General features: G+C 44.7%; 1 protein-coding gene across 1 annotated transcript; it reads left to right on the top strand.

Annotated features, from left to right (window-relative positions):
• The first annotated feature begins 398 nt into the window (after positions 1–398).
• On the top strand, positions 399–16,650 carry LOC144695592 (zinc-binding protein A33-like). The gene is made up of 6 exons (XM_078566488.1): positions 399–956; positions 1,045–1,140; positions 1,234–1,467; positions 2,800–2,822; positions 2,920–3,035; positions 15,898–16,650. Exons 1-6 carry the CDS (start codon positions 549–551, stop codon positions 16,491–16,493), a joined length of 1,473 nt encoding a protein of 490 aa, XP_078422614.1. The 5' UTR covers positions 399–548; the 3' UTR covers positions 16,494–16,650.
• The last annotated feature ends 1,150 nt before the right edge of the window (positions 16,651–17,800 follow it).

Here is a 17,800-nt window from a genome sequence, read left to right as displayed (position 1 = left end):
TGAGACCGTTTGACTCAGGATGTGACAATTGTCTGGGGGGAGCTGAGGAGAGATCCATAGCCTCTGGTTGAGGTGGCATCTGTCACTTGGTTTCAGAGTATGTTGTGTCTTACCACAGGTTGTCTATTTGGGATCAGACTTCTCCAGTGGTAACTTCAGCAAGACATCCTCAACATCCACTCCTGGAGAGGTGGTCACAGTTGCTATGAGACAGGAGTATATGAAGGAGAGCAGCAGGATTCCTGTTACTCACAGGGTTCAATCTCCACCTCCTCCCATTCTCTCTCCAGCCACTCCCACTGCCGGGACTTTCGCCCTCCTCGCCTGTGTTCAATTTTTCTTCTTCAGCTTTCTCACTCTGGTCCTCCTGATGGCTGATATAGGTTGGCCGCCCAGTGTAAAATTGGATGGGAAATAGACAAGTGTACAATAATAATTCCCTAGAATTGCAGTGAACCTCATCAGGAAGTCGCTGAGCTGAATGTGTTCACCAGCTCAGGAACATTGAAACTGAAAGTGCTTTGAGTCAGGAAGTGCTGAGTGTGAACATGGCTTCCAGACAGCCGGAGGAGAGTTTGGCCGAGGAGGCAATTTGTCCCATTTGTCTTGATTTCTTCACTGATCCGGTTTCACTGGATTGTGGACACAACTTCTGCCGCTCCTGTATCACCCAGTGTTGGGGAAAGGAGATAAACTCCTGCCTGGAATGTAGACAGGAGTTTCCGGAAAGGAACCTCAGAGGCAGTCGGGTCTTAGCGAATTTGGCTGAGAAAGCTCGAAAATTAAAGCTGAATCCGAAAGAGGTGGAAAGTAAACTTCACTGTGAGGAACATGAGGAAGAACTGAAGCTGTTTTGTGAAACGGACAAGAAATTGATCTGTCTGATTTGTAGAGATTCGCGGGAACACAAATCTCACAACTTCATGCCGATCAAAGAAGCTGTTGGAATGTACAAGGTAAAAGGGAACAGATTTGATTACCTGATTATTTGATCACATTTTCATGGTCTCACTTTTATTTTCTGATTTTCTCTCCCAATCCCAGGATCGGGTGAAATCTTCCTTCGATTCTCTCACAGAGAAGAAATCGGCGGTTCTAGAAATGGAGCAGCAGCAGAAACAGAAGATTTCCCAAATTAGGGTAAAGTCTCCCTGTGCTGAGCTTCCAAATCTAATTCATTATTTTGTTGTTTTTATTACAGAAACATATTATTTTTAACGTTTCTTCTTCTAGAAACAGTCGATCAGTCTGCAGACCCACATCACATCCGAGTTCACTAAAATGCACCAGATTCTCACTGAGAAAGAGCAGCGTTTAATCCAAGATCTCAGGGAAGAAGAGAGAAAAATTCTAAAAACAATGGAGGAAAATCTTTGTGAAATTCAGGGGAATTTAAATTCTATTCAGGAGAAACTCTCAAAGTTGGAAAAACAGCTGGAACAAAAAGACGGAGTTATATTTCTGAAGGTGAGGGATTATATTTCAGATTAGTTCAGTGAAAGTGCACAATCACAACATGATCCACACGAGCCTCCTCCCATCCTACTTGATTCCCTCTGTCAATATATCCTTAAACTGCTTTCCCCCTCATGTCCTTCCCCTTAAATATATCTGCAATTTTTGCCTCAGTGGGCGGAATTTAATGTGTTCCCACTGAGGCCAGTTTGGTGGTGGGAGGGATAGGACGGTGCGTGGGTGGATGATGGGTGGTGGGTACCCTGCCCCCTCCCAGCTTCTGACCTATTTAAGTTCATATCGGGAAAGTTCGTGAACTGCCTTCCCACTGCCAGTTAAGCCCCTTAAGTGGACAATTAATGCCCACTTAAGGGTCTGACCTCACTGTCACTGGTATTCACCCAGCAGCAGGCAGGGAACTCGCTATGATGGAAGCTGAATGAATAAACCCTGTCGGGGTTGCTGCTGTGTTTCTCAGGGGGGATCCCACATTCAAAAGCACTCAGTGCCTGATTGAGGGTCCCAGCATCGTGAGGTGGGTAGGGGTCACTGAGAGCTATCCCACTGCACATGCAGCCAAGCTCCCCCACTCTGCTCTTGCCGGCGACACAGAACCGGTGACCCCATTCCATCCATCACTCGCCTGTGGGTCAGGTCCCTCCCCAGTGGTGCTTCTGAGCAATGAAGAGGTGCCAGCCTCTGATTGGCCAGCAACTCTCAGTAGGCGGGACGCTTATCCCTATGTTTCTTCATCCCAGGGAAGGCCCACCGCTGCCCAATGAAGAACCTGATTGCCATTTAATGTGACAGGTCTTCCCAAAAACAGGTGGCGTGGGGTCCTTGCCAGCTCAGCAGCCGGTGGACAAGACCATCAATACCCACGTTAAATTCCACCCAGTGATTCCGTGTGATAGTGAGTTCCAGATTCTCATCACTTTCTTGGTAAAGAAGTTTCTTCTGACCTCCCTGTTGGATTTATTTGGAACTATGTTATGTTTAAAGCCACTATTATTGAACTCCCTACTCATGGGGACAAATTCACTGAATCGATCGCGTCGACCCCTTTCATAATTTTAACGGACTCTATCATGTCTTCTCTTTTCTAGAGTAAAGTTGATCAACCTTTGCTGTTAATTGCACCCTCTTTGTTCTTGTCTGTAAATCTTTTTTAAACTTTCTTTTGTGCTCCGATATTCTTTGTGTAACATCCTCATTCTCTTCCATGTCTGCAGTAAGGGGAATTGACAATTCTGAGCGTATTGTAACAATGTGAGTGTAATTCCTGCTTTCTGGATATAGACAGTCAGACTCCGTCAACTCAGATTTGTGTTTTGTTGAATTCAGGAGGAAGCATCTTGGAAGAGGAGGTAGGACATGAACTTCACTGAAACTCACTGCACGTTGGTAAGATTACTCAGGAAAGTGATTTTGGTTAATTTGTAATCAACTGTTTAATATTTACAGAATTAGCAGTGATGATAATGAGCTGTCACTAGCAGATGATGCCCTGCCCATCGAAAAATTCAACGGACCTTTACCGTTCCCTGTGTGGAGAGAAATGCTGGATGCCATTAACCCTGGTAAAACTCATAATTTCCTTTATCCTGATTTATATCCTATAATTTGAATCATTGTGTATACAAATATCATAGATAGTGGGTGGTATTTAATGGGGGTCTCAGCCTCAGGGTGGAATGTCAGGGAGAGCCTCGTGCTGCCTCTTTTAGGGAAGGCCAGTCACATCAAAAGCCACTCAGACATTTGACAGCACAGCAGTGGGCCTTCCCCCAGATCAAGGACCATGGGGGTGGAATCACACCCGCTGAGTGCTGACGGCCAGTCAGAGGGGCAGTGTCTGCTGCCAGTACGACACCAGCCTGAGGCCTAGGATCAAGGATGGAGCCCAGCAGACAGGTCAGTGATGGCTGGAGAGGCTTCACGGGGGAGGGAGTTTGGTCGCAATGGCGCAATGGGGTCTCAGTTCCCCTTACCGATGCTGGGTCCCTCGATCAGGCACTTGAATGCCAGAACCCACGGGAGATAGTAAGAAACCCCACACCGGCTCGTTGCCGTGCTGCTCACATGGTGATTAGCCCCGCCCGCTGCTGGGTCAATGTCAGTGGTGGCAGGATCAGGCCCTAATGTGGGCAATAATTATCCACTTGGGCCGTCAACTGGCAGCTGGTCGGGAAGGCCACCGACAGACCTTTCCATCTTGGACTTAATTGGGGAAGAGGCTGGAAGGTGACAGGGTCGTAACCCAACACACTCCCTGATTAAATGGCCCCACCGCCAAACTTGCCACTGAGCAGGGCATTAAATTCTGCCCAGTATCTTTAAGTGTTAGTTATAAAGGAACATGGTTAAAGATGTCCCTGAATGGAATTAAAGTCTGATTCATGCACCTAGTCCACTTTCTAAAGAGGATCACCTTCAACTGATCAGCTGGAACTGTTAGCTCCCTGAACATCACCAATACAGGAACTGTCAGATGAAGCGCAGTCTCCAGAACCCATCGATACTTTACAAGCTTCAGCAAGTGGAAACCTCACTATTCCCAGCTGAATCTTTCCTCCTCTGCAATACTCATCCTCCTGTTTACCAAACTCATATCCATGAACAAGGTCAGGACAGAAAGCCTGGGAATGAGGCTTTGTCTGCCGGTTGAGGGAGGGGGAGTGGTGAGGGGTATGGAGTCAGCTGGTGTTCACTGTGGTCCTGGAGAGCAAGCACAGGATTGCAATCCATTTCCTGAAAGTGCCAGGAAAGCCTATTTTCTCAATTGCCTTGAGGAAACATTGCACTCACTCTAGGTGTATATTTTTTATACATCCAGGGAGAGTATGAAGGTAGAGGTTTGACTGTGGAGTATTATATTGAATAACCGACTCCACACGTGTCCCTGTATCAAATATTGTTTGTTGCCTCGGACCAGAATGGAAATACCTTGGTGTTGAGAGCTTGATCTAAATTTTCCAGTTGGCATTGAAGAAGAGATTCGGGTTTTTTTGATGACCAGGGGTAAAGTTCGTTCTGTCCATATGCATTAATGTGACAGTGTCTAAGGGAGTCTGGATCCCTGTCTCCATCACATGGTATAGGGGTTTCAGTGGGAAGGGAGACAGCTCCGTCAATCAGGATTGGAATTCCTCTATTTTTTATTCATCCATGGGATGTTGGCATTGCTGGCGAGGCCAGCGTTTATTGCCCATCCCTAAGTGCCCTTGTGAAGGGCAATTATTTGTTGCAACCACGTGATGACTTTGCCAAAAGTAAAATATTGCAGGTGATGGAAATCTGACTGTAAAACATAAAATGATGGCAATGCTCAGCAGGCCAGGTAGTATCTTTGGAGAGAAGAACAGTGTTAACATTTCAGATCAATGATTCAGAACTGAAGAAAATTAGGAATGTAAAGAAAGCTAAAAGGGGTGGTTTGGGGCTTAACAATGTCAAAAGGCAAGGTTTGTGATAGGGTGGAGGACAGCAGAGATTAAATGACAAGTCTCAGCGTACAAAAGCCAGAGGGAGTGGTAATGGGTAACATAAAGAATCAACATTTGTGGCTAGATGATGTGTGAATGGCTGGACAGCAGCGGTCTGGATGAAAAGTAATGAAATAAAGAAAGAAATGTAAAAAACACACCGGAGATAGAGAACCCAAAACAAAATGTAGGCAGAGGATCTCATCTAAAATTGTTGAATTCAGTGTTGAGGTGAGAAGGCTGCAGAGTGCTGAGTCGAATGATAAGCTGCTGTTCCTCAAACTTCTCTTGAGATAAATTACAACACTGCAGGAGGCCGCGGATGGAAAGGTCAGAGTGGGAGCAAAATGTCAAGCGACAGGAAGCTCGGGGTCATGTTTGTGGACTGAATACTGTATTGTAAGAAGCATACGTAAATCACTTTCACTTGGTAGGAGTGTTTGGAGCCTTGGATGATGAGAATAGAGGAGGTGAAATGGCAGGTATTGCATCTCCTGTGCTTGTATGGAAAGATGCTGTAGGAAAGGGAGGGGGTATTGGGGGTGACTGAGGAGTGGATCAGTGTATCACAGAGGGAGCGATGTCTTCAGAATCCTGAAAGGGGAGGGCAGGGGATGACGTGTTTGGTGATGGAATCAGGCTGAAAGCGGGTGAAATGGCAGAGGATGATCCACTGAATACAGAAGTTTGTGGGTGGACGGTGAGGACATTGGGAACCTTATGATAGTTCTGAGTGGGAGGGGAAGGGGTGAGAGCAGAAGGGTGCAAAATAGTTCGGTCACGGTGGAGGATCATGTCAACCATGGTGGGAAGAGTCCTCCGCTGAGGAAAAAGGCAGACAAATCAGGAGTCCTAGCACTCAAGGTCCAAACAGATGTAATAGAGATGGAGTAACTGGGATACTGGAGTAGAGTTATACAGCAAACAGGGTTTGAGGGAGTGTAATCAAGTTAGCTGTGGGAGTCAATGGGCTTGTCGTGAATATTAGGGGTTATCTTATTCCCAGAAATGGAGACAGAGAAGTCAAGGAAGAGAAGGGAATTGTTAGTGATCGACCATAAATGTAAAATGAGGGTGAAAGTTACATGCATACTAACATACGAGTTAGGAGCAGGAGTAGGCCATTTGGCCCATGGAACCTGCTTTGCCATTTAATAAGATCATGGCCTCAACTCTCCTTTCCTGTCTACCCTTTTTGACTCCCTTGTTAGTCAAGAATCTATCTACCTCTGCCTTAAAAATATTCAATGACCCTGCCTCCACTGCTCTCTGCAGATCAGATCTCCATCTTAAATTGGAGACCCCTTATCCTTCAACTGTGTGCCTCAGTTCTAGTCTCTCTCACAAGAGGAAATGGCCTTTCCACATCCACCCTGTCAAGTTCCCTCAGGATTTTATATGTTTCAATAAGATAACCTCTCATTCTTCGAAATCCCAATGAATATAGGCCCTACCTGTACAAACTTTCCTCATATGATAACCACTTTGCACCCCTGAACCTACTCCACAATCCCAGGAATCAGTCAGATGATCCTTCTCTGAACTGCTTCTATTGCAATTATGTCTTTTCTTAAATAAGGAGACTAAAACTGTACACAGCACACTGGTATGGTTTCACCAATGCCCTGCACAATTGCAGTATAACATCCCCACTTTTATATTCCATTCCCCTTGCAATAAACAACATTCCATTTGCCATCTAATCACTTGCTGTACCTGCATACTAATGTTTTGTGATTCATGTACCAGGACACCCAGATCCCTCCGTACTTCAGAATTCTGCAATCTTTCTTCATTTAAATAATATGCTGCTTTTCTATTCTTCCAGTCAAAATGTACAAATTCACATTTTCCCACATTGTGCTCCATTTACTAAATTTTTGCCAAATCACTGATATGGATCCTTTTGTAGATTTCTTATGTCCTCTTCACAGCTTACTTTCCTCCCTATCTTTGTGTCATAAGCAAATTTGGCAGCCACACCTTCAGTTTCATCATCCAAGTCATTGATATAGATTGTAAATAGTTGAGGCCTCAGCACTGATCCCTGTGGCACTCCATTCGTTACATCTTGCCAACCTGAAAATGACCCATTTATGTCTATTTTCTGTTTCCTGTGAGCACACCAATCCTTTATCCATGCCAATATGTTATCCCCAACACCATGTAGTCTCATCTTGTACAGTAACCTTTGAAACACCTTGTCAAATGCCTTCTGGAGATCTAAGTACAGCAGTCGCAGCAGTGGGATTGGTAGTGTAGTGGTCATTTCATGGGACTAGTAATCCTCAAGTCCATTTGAATTCTGTGAGGACATGGGTTCAAATCCCACCATGCCAGCTGGTGGAGTTTAATTTCAATGAATGAATTGGGAACATAAAGCCAGTCTCAAATGTTTTTTTATTCATTCATGGGATGTGGGTGTCGCTGGCTAGGCCAGCAAATATTGCCCATCACTAATTGCCCTTGAGAAGGTAATGGTGAGCTTCCTTCTTGAACCATTGAGGTCCATATGGAGTTGGTCCACGTACAATGCTGTTAGGAAGGGTCTTCCATGATTTTGACCCAGCATCAGTGAAGGAACGGCAGGATGGCATGTGGCTTGTAGGGGAACTTCCAGGTGGTGGTGTTCCCATGTGTCTGCTGCCCTTGTCCTTCTAGATGATAATGGTCGTGGGTTTGGAAGGTGTAGCCTAAGGTGCTGTCAAAGGTTATTAAGAATATATTTGTTGCAATTCATGGATATGATTTTATTGATGATCTGTATACATGGTGATGTCAGTTTGCTTTGTCCAGTTGTCAAAATGTCAAGCAGGAGGAAGCTTGGGAAGCTTGCTATGCAGGTGCTTTTTTCATTTTGGAGGGGGTGGGCTGTCTAACTGGAGTGCCGCCATCTTGAATGATGGTTTGAAAATGATTGTGCTGGGAACTGGCCCTACGCACAAATCTGGCCTTGATCCCAGATCAGAATAATGAGCTTGGTGCATGTTTGAGGAGGCCCTTCAAATTTATAGATGTACAGGCACTGATAGGCAGGTTTAAAACCTCTAAATATTAAAAAAATTTAATTTGCTAAGGAAGTGATGAGTGTAAACCAGTGAAACTAATCAATGTTTTAGTTCATTTTTATGATATTTTCAGGGATTTCCAATCAAATTACTCACAGATACAGAACTAGATACTCTTAATAAAAATGTTTATTCTTTGTGACCATAGAAAGTTGTAGCGCAGAAGGCGGAGATCATTCGGCACATTGCTCCTGTGCTGTCTCTTTGATAGAGTTATCCAATCATCCACTTCCCTGCTCTTTCCCTTGGAACCCTAGAAAAGATTCGGTGCAGAAAGAGGCCATTCAGCCCATCCTGTCTGTGCCGACCAAAAAAGAGAAAAAAAACTACCCGCTCATTATAATCCCACCTTCCAGCATCTGGTCCGTAGCCTTGCAGGTTACAGCACTTCAGATGCAGATCCAGATACCTTTTAAATGAGTTGAGCATTTCAGCCTCAACCCCCAACTTAGACAGTGAATTCCAGATGCCCACCACCCTCTGGGTGAAAAAGTTTTTCCTCATGTCCCCTCTAATCCTTCGACTAATCACCTTAAATCTATACCCCCTGGTAAATGACCTCTCAACCTGGGTCTTTCAAGCCTTTCCTGTCTACACTATCTAGGGCCCTAATAATTTTGTACACCTCAAATCAGATCACTCCTTATCCTCTTCTGTTCTAAGGAAAGCAACCCTAGCCTACCCAATCTCTCTTCTTGGCTGCAATTTTCAAACCCTGGCAACGTTCTGGTAAATCTCGTCTGCACACTCTCCAGAGTAATTATGTCCTTCCTGTAACATGGTGACTAGAACTGTGCATAAAATTCCAGCTGTGGCCTAACCAGCTCTATATATAGTTCCATCATCCCCATAGTCCTATCAACTTTTCCTTGCAAGTATTTAATCCAATTCTCTTTGCAATGTTCCTGTTGAATCTGTTTCCACTATAATTTCAAACAGTGTATTCCAGGTCACAACTCTCTGCGTAAAAGTAAAATATTTCCTCATATCGCCTCTGCTTCTTCTGTCAATCACCTTAAACCAGCGTCCTCTGGTTACCAAACCTTCTCCCCACAGAAACAGTTTCTCCTCATTTATTCTATCAAAAGTATTCATGATTTTGAGCTCTTCTATCAAATCTTCTCTTAATATTCTCTGGTTAAGGAGAACAACCTCAGTTTCTCCATCTGTCCACATAACTGAAGGCCCTCATTATTGGAACATTCTCGTCAGTCTCCTCTGCACCCTCTCCAAGGCCTTGACATTCTTCCTAAAGAGTGATGTTCAGAATTGAACACAGTGCTTCAGTTGAGGCCTAACCAATTTTAGGATAACCTGCTTGTTTTTTACTCTATTCCCTATTAATAAAGCCAAGTTTTTATTAACAGTCGTCTGAACGTATCCCAGCACCTTTAGAGATTTGAGTGTATACACCCAGGTCTCTTTGTTCCTGCACCTCCTTTAAAATTGTACCACTTTATTCATATTGCCTCTTCTCATTTTTCCAACCAAAATGTATCACTTCACACGTCTGTGTTAAATTTCATCTGCCCTGTGTCTGCCATTTCACTGTCTGTCTCTTTCTTCCTAAAGTCTGTTACTTTCCTTTTCATTGTTTACTACATTTGTGAGTTTTGAACCATCTTCAAACTTTTAAATTGGGCCCGGAATACCCCAAGTTCTGTCCATTAGCATATATATCAATAAAATCAATGAACCTAATACCAACTCCTGGGGAACACCACTGTATACTTCCCTCCTGTCTGAAAAACAACTATTCACCACTATTCTCTGCTTTCTGTCTCTTAGTGAAATTTATATCCATTCCCTTTAATTCCATGAGTTTTAATATTGCTGACAAGCCTCATGTGGGGCATTGTGAAATGTCTTCTGTAAGTTGACATCGATCACGCTCCCCTCATCAAATCTCTTCAGTACTTCATCAAAAACTCAGTCAAGGCATTTGCCTTTATCAAATTCATACTGACTTTATTATTTATTTGTGTGTTTATTTGTTTTATTTTTAGTCCCACACTTTTAGAAAGGCCGAATCATTCTCTCTCAGAAAATTGTCTCTACAAGTTTCCCCACCTCTGATGATGGATTGACTTGCCTGCAATTGCCGGGTTTATCCCTCTCCTCTTTTTTAAAACAGTGCATAACATTTGCAATCCTGCAGTCCTCTCGTACCTCCCCTTGATCCCAGGAGGATTGGAAGATTGTGGGCAGAGGATCCACAATTACCACCTTTTCTTCCATCAGTATCCTGGGATGCATCCGATCCAAAAGAAACTCCTCCTCACCTCCATCTTAAATGGGAGACCCCTTATTTTTAAACTCTGCGAGCTGGTTCTAGATTTTCCCATGAGGGGAAACATCCTCTCAGCATCGACCCTTTCAAATCCCCTTAGAATGTTAGACTTTCCAATAACTTCAACCCAGATTCTTCTAAACTCCAAAGGTATTGGCCCACCCTGCTCATGGTTTCCTCAGAAGACAACCCCTTCATCCCAGGAATCAGCTTAGTAAACATTTCTGAACCACTTCTAATATAAATATATTCTTAATTAAGTAATGAGACCAAAACTTTACACAGTACTCCAGGTGCAGTGTCACCAATGCCACCAATTGTAGCAAAATTTCCATATCTTTATACTCCAATCCCCTTTAGTAAAGACCAACATTCCATTTGCCTTCTTAATTTCTTGCTGTACCCGCATGCTAACTTTTTCTGATTCATATACAAGGACACTCAGATCCCTCTGTGGTGCAGCATTGTGCAGTCTCTCTCCATGTAAATAATATTTTACATTTCTATTCTTCCTGTCAAAGAGGATGACCTCACATTTTCCACATTGTACTCCATCTGCCATATTTTTACATTTTAAATCTGTCTATATGTCCTTTTGCAAACTTTGTATCCTCCTCACAGCTTGCTTTCCTACTTATCCTTGTATCATCAGCAAATTTGACAACAATACAGTCAGTCACTTCATCCAAGTCATTAAAGTAGATTATAAATATTTTAGGCCCAGCACTGATCCCTGTGATTCTCCATTAGTTACAGTTTGCCAGCCTGAAAATGACCGATTTATCCTGACTCTCTGTTTCCTGTTAGTTAGCTAATCCTCTATCCATTCTAATATCTCATGCACAACACCATGTGCTCTAATTTTGTGCACCTTATCAAATACCTTTTGGAAAGCAAATTATACTACTATTTGTTTCCCTTGTTACACTCCCAAAGTATTGCAGTAGATTTGTTTAACACATTTTCCTTTTCACAAAACCATGTTGACTCTGCCTGATTGTGTTATAATTCTCTAAATGTCCTGCTATTACCTCCTTAATAATGGATTCTGGCATTTTCCCAATGAGAGAACTTGGACTAACTGACCTATAGTCTCCTGCTTTCTGTCACCCTCCTTTCTTGAATGGTGATGTTACATTTGTAGTTTTCCAATACATTGGGACCTTTCCACAATCTTGGAAATTTTGGAAGATTGAAATCAATGCATCCACTATCTTTGCAGCTACTTCCTTTAAAATGCTAGGATGAAGCCCTCAGTTCCAGGGGACCTGTCAGCCTTTTAGTCCCAATAGCTTACCTAGTACTTTATCTCTAGTGATTGTGATTGTTTTAAGATCCTTGCTCCCTTTACCTGCGGGTTTTCTGCTATTTTTGGGATGCTTTTTTGTCTTCTACTATGAAGACGGACACAAAATACTTGTTCAAAGTATCTGCTATTTCCTTGTTTCCCATGATTCATTCCCTAGATTTACCCTCTAAGGGAGCAACCCTCACCATAGCTACTCTCTCCCTTTTTATATCATTGTAGCAACTTTCACCGTTTGATTTCATATTCCTTGGTGGTTTTTCTCTCACACTCTAATTTCTCCCTCTTTATTACTGTTTTCATTATCCTTTGCTGGTTTCTAAAACATTCCCAATATCCTGGGCTACCACTAATCTTTGCAGCACTGTAGGTCTTTTCGTTCAATTTGTTACCATCCTGAACTTGTATTTGTATCCACGAACAGTGTATGCTTTCACTGGACTCTTTCTTTCTCAGTGGAATAATAGTTTGTTGAGAGTTATGAAATATATCATTAAATATCTGCCACTGCTTATCTACTGTCTTACTTTTAACCTATTTTTCCATTCCACCTTCGCCAACTCTGTCTTCGTAACCTAGTGATTGTTTTTATTTAAGTTTAGAACTCTAGCTTTGATCTACATTCCTCACCATGAATGTGAAATTTTGTCATGTTATGATCACTCTTACCAAAATGATCCTTTGATGTCATTAATTAATCCTGTCTAAATACTTATTACCACGTCTAAAATAGCCTGTGCCATAGTTGAGTCCAAAAAATATTGTTCAAAGAAACATTCTCAAATACAGCAGAAACTCATGCTCCAGTCTACCACTGTCCAATCTATTTGAAGATGAAAACCTCCCACGTTTATTGCCATTCCTTTCTTCCACGTCCCCATTATTTATTGATTGATACTCAATCCTACAGTGTAGCTACCTTCAGGAGGCCGAGAAGCATTCCACCAGTAACTTCTTTCCTTTACTATTTCTTATCTCCACCCAAACTAATGCGACATTTTGATTCTCTGAACGTGGGTCATTTCTCAATACTGCACTGATCTCATCCTTTATTATCAGAGCTACCCCACCTCCTTTCCTTACTTCCTGTCCTTCCAAAATGTCAAATATCCTTGAATATTCAGGTCCCAGCTGCAGTCACTTTGCAGCCATGTCTCTGTAATGGAGGTCATACCACACTCATTTATTCCTATTTATGTTATCAATTGATCCATCATCTTATGAAAGCTGTGTGCAAAGGGCCTTTCATTTTGTATTTTTATGATTTTCCTGACACTGACCTTATGTACTGTTGCACTCTTATGTTTGTATCTCTGTCCCTTCCTGTCACAATCTTGTTCTCATTACTCTGCACCATTGCCTTGTCCTTCCTTTTAAACTTTTGTGAACACTGCCACCCAACACTATTTAGTTTAAAGCTCTCAGTCCTCATAGGGTCATGGGTGGGAATGTTCCCTCCATTAGGTGGGGGGGGGGGGTGGTTGTGCAGGGGCGGGCGGGGGCAGGTGTGAACCCGATTGGCGGCCCCCGATTGGGTCCGTGCCGCCATTTTACGTGGCTGGGCCAATTAAGACTCACCCAGCGTGCAGTGCGCCCAGAAGCGCTGAGCACTCCCTGTGCGGGCAGGGGGATTCCCTGAGTCCGGGCCGGTGCGCGAAAGAGCAGAGGTGCCTCAGGGAGATTGGTTTAAGTTTTAAAAAGGTAATTAAAGAAAAAAAATTTTAAGACATGCCCCCTCATGTGACAGTATCACATGAGCTGGGACAGGTCAATGAATTTTTATAAAAATTTATATTCAATTTATAAAAACTTTGTGAAACCTCATCCCGCCCATGGAGGAGGTTCCATGAAAAATGCGAAGGCAGCCTGGACTCTTCGCCTGCCCGCCAACCTAAAGGTTGGACGCAGCTCAGTTTATTGGTTTAATTAGTTTTTAAATGGCCTTAATAGGCCTTTGACAGTTCGGCGGGTGTGCAGCCGAGTCGGCTGCGCGCCGACCGAATTTAAAATCAAAATAACACGCGGTGATGTCGGGACGCACGCCCGACGTCACCCCATGTCATTTTACGCCAAGCACCCCCGCTCACTGAGTCGAAAAATCTGGCCATAGAGTTATTAAGGTCTACAGCACAGGAAAAGGCCCTTTGGCCCATCAAGTTTGCGCCAGTCAAACAAGTATCTAACTATTCTAATCCCATTTTCCTGCACTAGGCCAAAAGCCTTGTATGCAATGGCATTGCAAGTGCACATCCAAATACTTCTTAAATGTTATGAGGGTTTCTACCTCTACCACCCTTTCAGGCAGTGAATTCCAGATTCCCACCACCCTCTGGGTGAAAAACTTCTTACTCACATCCCCTCTAAACCACCTGCCCATTACCTTAAATCGATGCCCCCTGGTTATTGATCCCTCCACCAAGGGGAAAAGTTCCTTCCTGTCTCCACTATCTATGCCCCTCATAATTTTATACACCTCAAACATGTTCCCCTCAACCTCCTCTGCTCCACTCGAAAATAACATCAGTCTATCCAATCTTTCCTCAAAACTAAAACTCTCCAGCCCAGGCAACATCCTGGTATATCTCCTCTGCACTCTCTCTAGTGAAATCACATCTTTCCTATCATGCGGATTCCAGAACTACACGCAATACTCTAGCTGTGGCCTAACCAGCGTTTTGTACAGTTCCAGCATAACCTCCCTGCTCTTATATCCTATGCCTCAGTTAATAAAGGCAAGTATCCCATGTGCCTTCTTAACCACCTTATCTACCTGTTCCGCTACATTAAGGGACCGGTGGACATGCACACCAAGGTCCCTCTGATCCTCGGTGCTTCCAAGGGTCCTACCATTCACCGTGTATTCCCGTGCCTTGATTGTCCTGCCCAAGTGCACCACCTCACATTTATCCGGATTAAATTCCATTTTGTCATTGATCAGCCTATCAATATCCTTCTGTAATCTAAGGCTATCCTCCTCACTATTTACCGCCCCACCATTTTTGTGTCATCCTCTTCTTCAGTTCTCTGCCCAAAGGCAGGTCTGACCCCAGCACCGCAACCTCCACCACACGGAGGGCAAGAATGCAGGTCCCAAATCCATCCCACCGGAATGAGGATTGATCACCATGCAGTTGACACCAATCTGACCCACACCAGTCATCCAGCCAACTAGGGCCCAAGGAGGCTAAGTTGCTTTGGCAACATGCTCTTCTCCATTCATGTTATAGTCTGGAACTGTAAATAGACTGTAAATAGTAATGGTCAAGGCTCCAATTTTAATTCTATCGCATAGAATCTCTCCCACTTTTACCACCTGCCATTTGCAGGATTTACAAGTTGATTCTCAACCTCTTTGGCCATGTTGCAAACACACATTCCTTGGCCATCAAGTCCTGGAGTGGGACTTGAACCTGGAGTTTACGGCTCAGAGGCAAGGACACTGCCCACTGCGCCACAAGACCTCCAAAGTTCTCATTGCAGCCCGATTTGTACAATTCACCAGGAGCCTGGTCCCTGTGCAGTTCAGGTGAATGCTGTCCCAATGGTACAGCTCCCTCTGCCCCCAGTGCTGGTGTCAGTGTCCCATCCATCAAAACACTTTCCCATCTGTTCTGTAAAATATCTCCATGCTTGTGGGGAATTTGTTGCAGTAATTTGTGGGTAACTTTCACCCCATAATCTCACACACAGGCACACACACAGGCAACTATTCCTATACACGTAGTACTCACACTCACACACCTGCCCATCCACACACACAAACACATCCACACACACATACCCCCCGATCCCCAGTGACTCTCTCCCCCCGATCCCCAGCGAGTCTCTCCCCCGATCCCCAGCGAGTCTCTCCCCCGATCCCCAGCGAGTCTCTCCCCCGATCCCCCCCCAGCGAGTCTCTCCCCCGATCCCCAGCGAGTCTCTCCCCCGATCCCCAGCGAGTCTCTCCCCCGATCCCCAGCGAGTCTCTCCCCCGATCCCCAGCGAGTCTCTCCCCCGATCCCCAGCGAGTCTCCCCCCCGATCCCCAGCGAGTCTCTCCCCCGATCCCCAGCGAGTCTCTCCCCCGATCCCCAGCGATTCTCTCCCCCGATCCCCAGCGAGTCTCTCCCCCCGATCCCCAGCGAGTCTCTCCCCCGATCCCCAGCGAGTCTCTCCCCCGATCCCCAGTGAGTCTCTCCCCCGATCCCCAGCGAGTCTCTCCCCCGATCCCCAGCGAGTCTCTCCCCCGATCCCCAGTGAGTCTCTCCCCCGATCCCCAGCGAGTCTCTAATTCTCTGCTTTTCTCTCCCAGTCTCTGTGACCCTGGATGTGGAAACAGCGAATCCCGGGCTCGAGGTGTCTGAGGATCTGAAGAGTTTGAGACGGACCCGGACCCGGAGGAGTCTCCCTGACACCGGGAAGAGGTTTACAGACAGGCTCTGTCTCTGTGCCCTGGGGTCAGTGGGATTCACATCGGGGAGACATTACTGGGAGGTGGAGGTGAAGGGGAATCGGTGGTGGAGTCTGGGAGTAGCCGCAGAGTCTGTGGAGAGGAAGGACTGGGTCAGTCTGATCCCGGAGACTGGATTCTGGACCATTGGGCGGTTTGGGGATCTGTTTAATATAAACTCCTCTCCTGGATCCCGTCTCCCTGTCGGTCAGATCCCCGGGAAGGTGGGAGTTTATCTCAGTTTTGAGTCTGGGACAGTTTCATTTTACAGCGCGGACACCAAGTCCCATCTCCACAGCTTCACTGGGAATAAATTCACTGAGAAACTTTATCCTTTCTTCAGCACTTGGGATGAAAACCAGTTTCTGAGAATCTGCTCCGGTTCTGACTGGATCCGGGAAAGGGGCGGGGCCTCTGGGGGGGGGGTCTACATCATCCCTGACCTCACAATGACCTAACCGCCTGGTTAGGGTCAGAGGTCAGGGGCTGGGGGTTAGAAACCACCATTGACAACAGGTTGTTACTAAAAGTGTCATTTAATTTCCAAATTGTAAAATCCCAATCAGACTGTAAATAAAACCAATACAAATATAAAAGTCAGAGGATTAAAATAAAATATAAATTAAATATCTTGTCTCTCTCCTTCCTTCATTTACTCCCTGCTTCAGTCAGTGAAACCACCCAGTCCCATCCTCCATCTCTTCACCTGTTTCCCAGTTTGTAGCTGGGATTTCTTCTGTGTTTCCATTTCTCACTCTGCACCCAGAACATGAAAACCTGAGAGTGAAATCCAGATATTGAAGGGTGACAATACTGCATTTCCATGGCCTTTGGGAATTTACATATTTCTCTCTTCAACTCCCTCACTTCAAGCTGACCCTTTCCCCAGAGTTCATGCTGAGACTCTCTTTCCACACTCCCTCTCAGTTTAATACTGACACACTCCTTCCTCACACCCTAAAGGACCAATCCGATCATCTACCCCTTTCCCTCTCTGCTCCTCTGTCTCCCGTTTCCCCACTTTCCCTTTATTTCACTTATGACTCTCTGGAACATCACCCATCACCACCCGCACCTAGCTCACACCCAGTGCCTTACCCCTGCCACTATCACCTACACACTTGATAACTCCAACACTTCCTGCCATGTTCCACCTTCCAACTGAGAGGATCACACTGGCAGAGCAGAGCAGAGGTGCTCAAAGCTGTTCCCTAATCATTATCTCTGCTCAATGTCCCTGAAATGTTATAGGATGAAAATATTGTTTGATATTTTTCTAATATTCTTCAGGGAAATGTGTGGATCCGGCAAGAGCTCCATCAGCCTTTTCCCATCACTCCCACTGTTACTTGTATTAAAAAAATCAGGTTGATATTGTATTGTGAAAATGAGAAGATTCCTCAGGTATTCAGCACCTCATATCATGAGTAATGACAAATACACAAATTAGCTTCATCAAGGATGCGGGGAGTTTAGAAATCCTGGTTTTAAAGAGCAGAAATCACATGTTTACTGCAATGCTGGGTGTAAAACACGTGGCTGATCCACGAACGCTATTTTGTGTACTGTGACCAAAGTGAAAATTCCTCCCACATTGTTTAACTTTCCTTTGCATAGAGTCATTAGTGGTCTACAGCACAGAAAAAGGCCCTTCGGTCCATCGAGTCAGCGCCGGTCAAACAAGTACCTAACTATTCTAATCCCATTTTCCAGCACTAGGCCCATAGCCTTGTCTGCCATGGCATCGCAAATGCACATCCAAATA

Source organism: Cetorhinus maximus, chromosome 21, assembly GCF_964194155.1.
Source record: "Cetorhinus maximus chromosome 21, sCetMax3.hap1.1, whole genome shotgun sequence".
Classification (NCBI taxonomy): Eukaryota; Metazoa; Chordata; class Chondrichthyes; order Lamniformes; family Cetorhinidae; genus Cetorhinus; species Cetorhinus maximus.
This window is presented reverse-complemented; position numbering and strand designations above follow the sequence as displayed.

Bases quoted from the DNA above. Each gene is read 5' to 3' on its own strand.
- LOC144695592 (XM_078566488.1), top strand. From the start codon at position 549: ATGGCTTCCAGACAGCCGGAGGAGAGTTTGGCCGAGGAGGCAATTTGT. The intron at 1,468-2,799 runs GTGAGGGATTAT...TGTTGAATTCAG, and splicing joins ACGGAGTTATATTTCTGAAG to GAGGAAGCATCTTGGAAGAG. The intron at 3,036-15,897 runs GTAAAACTCATA...TTTCTCTCCCAG, and splicing joins GCTGGATGCCATTAACCCTG to TCTCTGTGACCCTGGATGTG.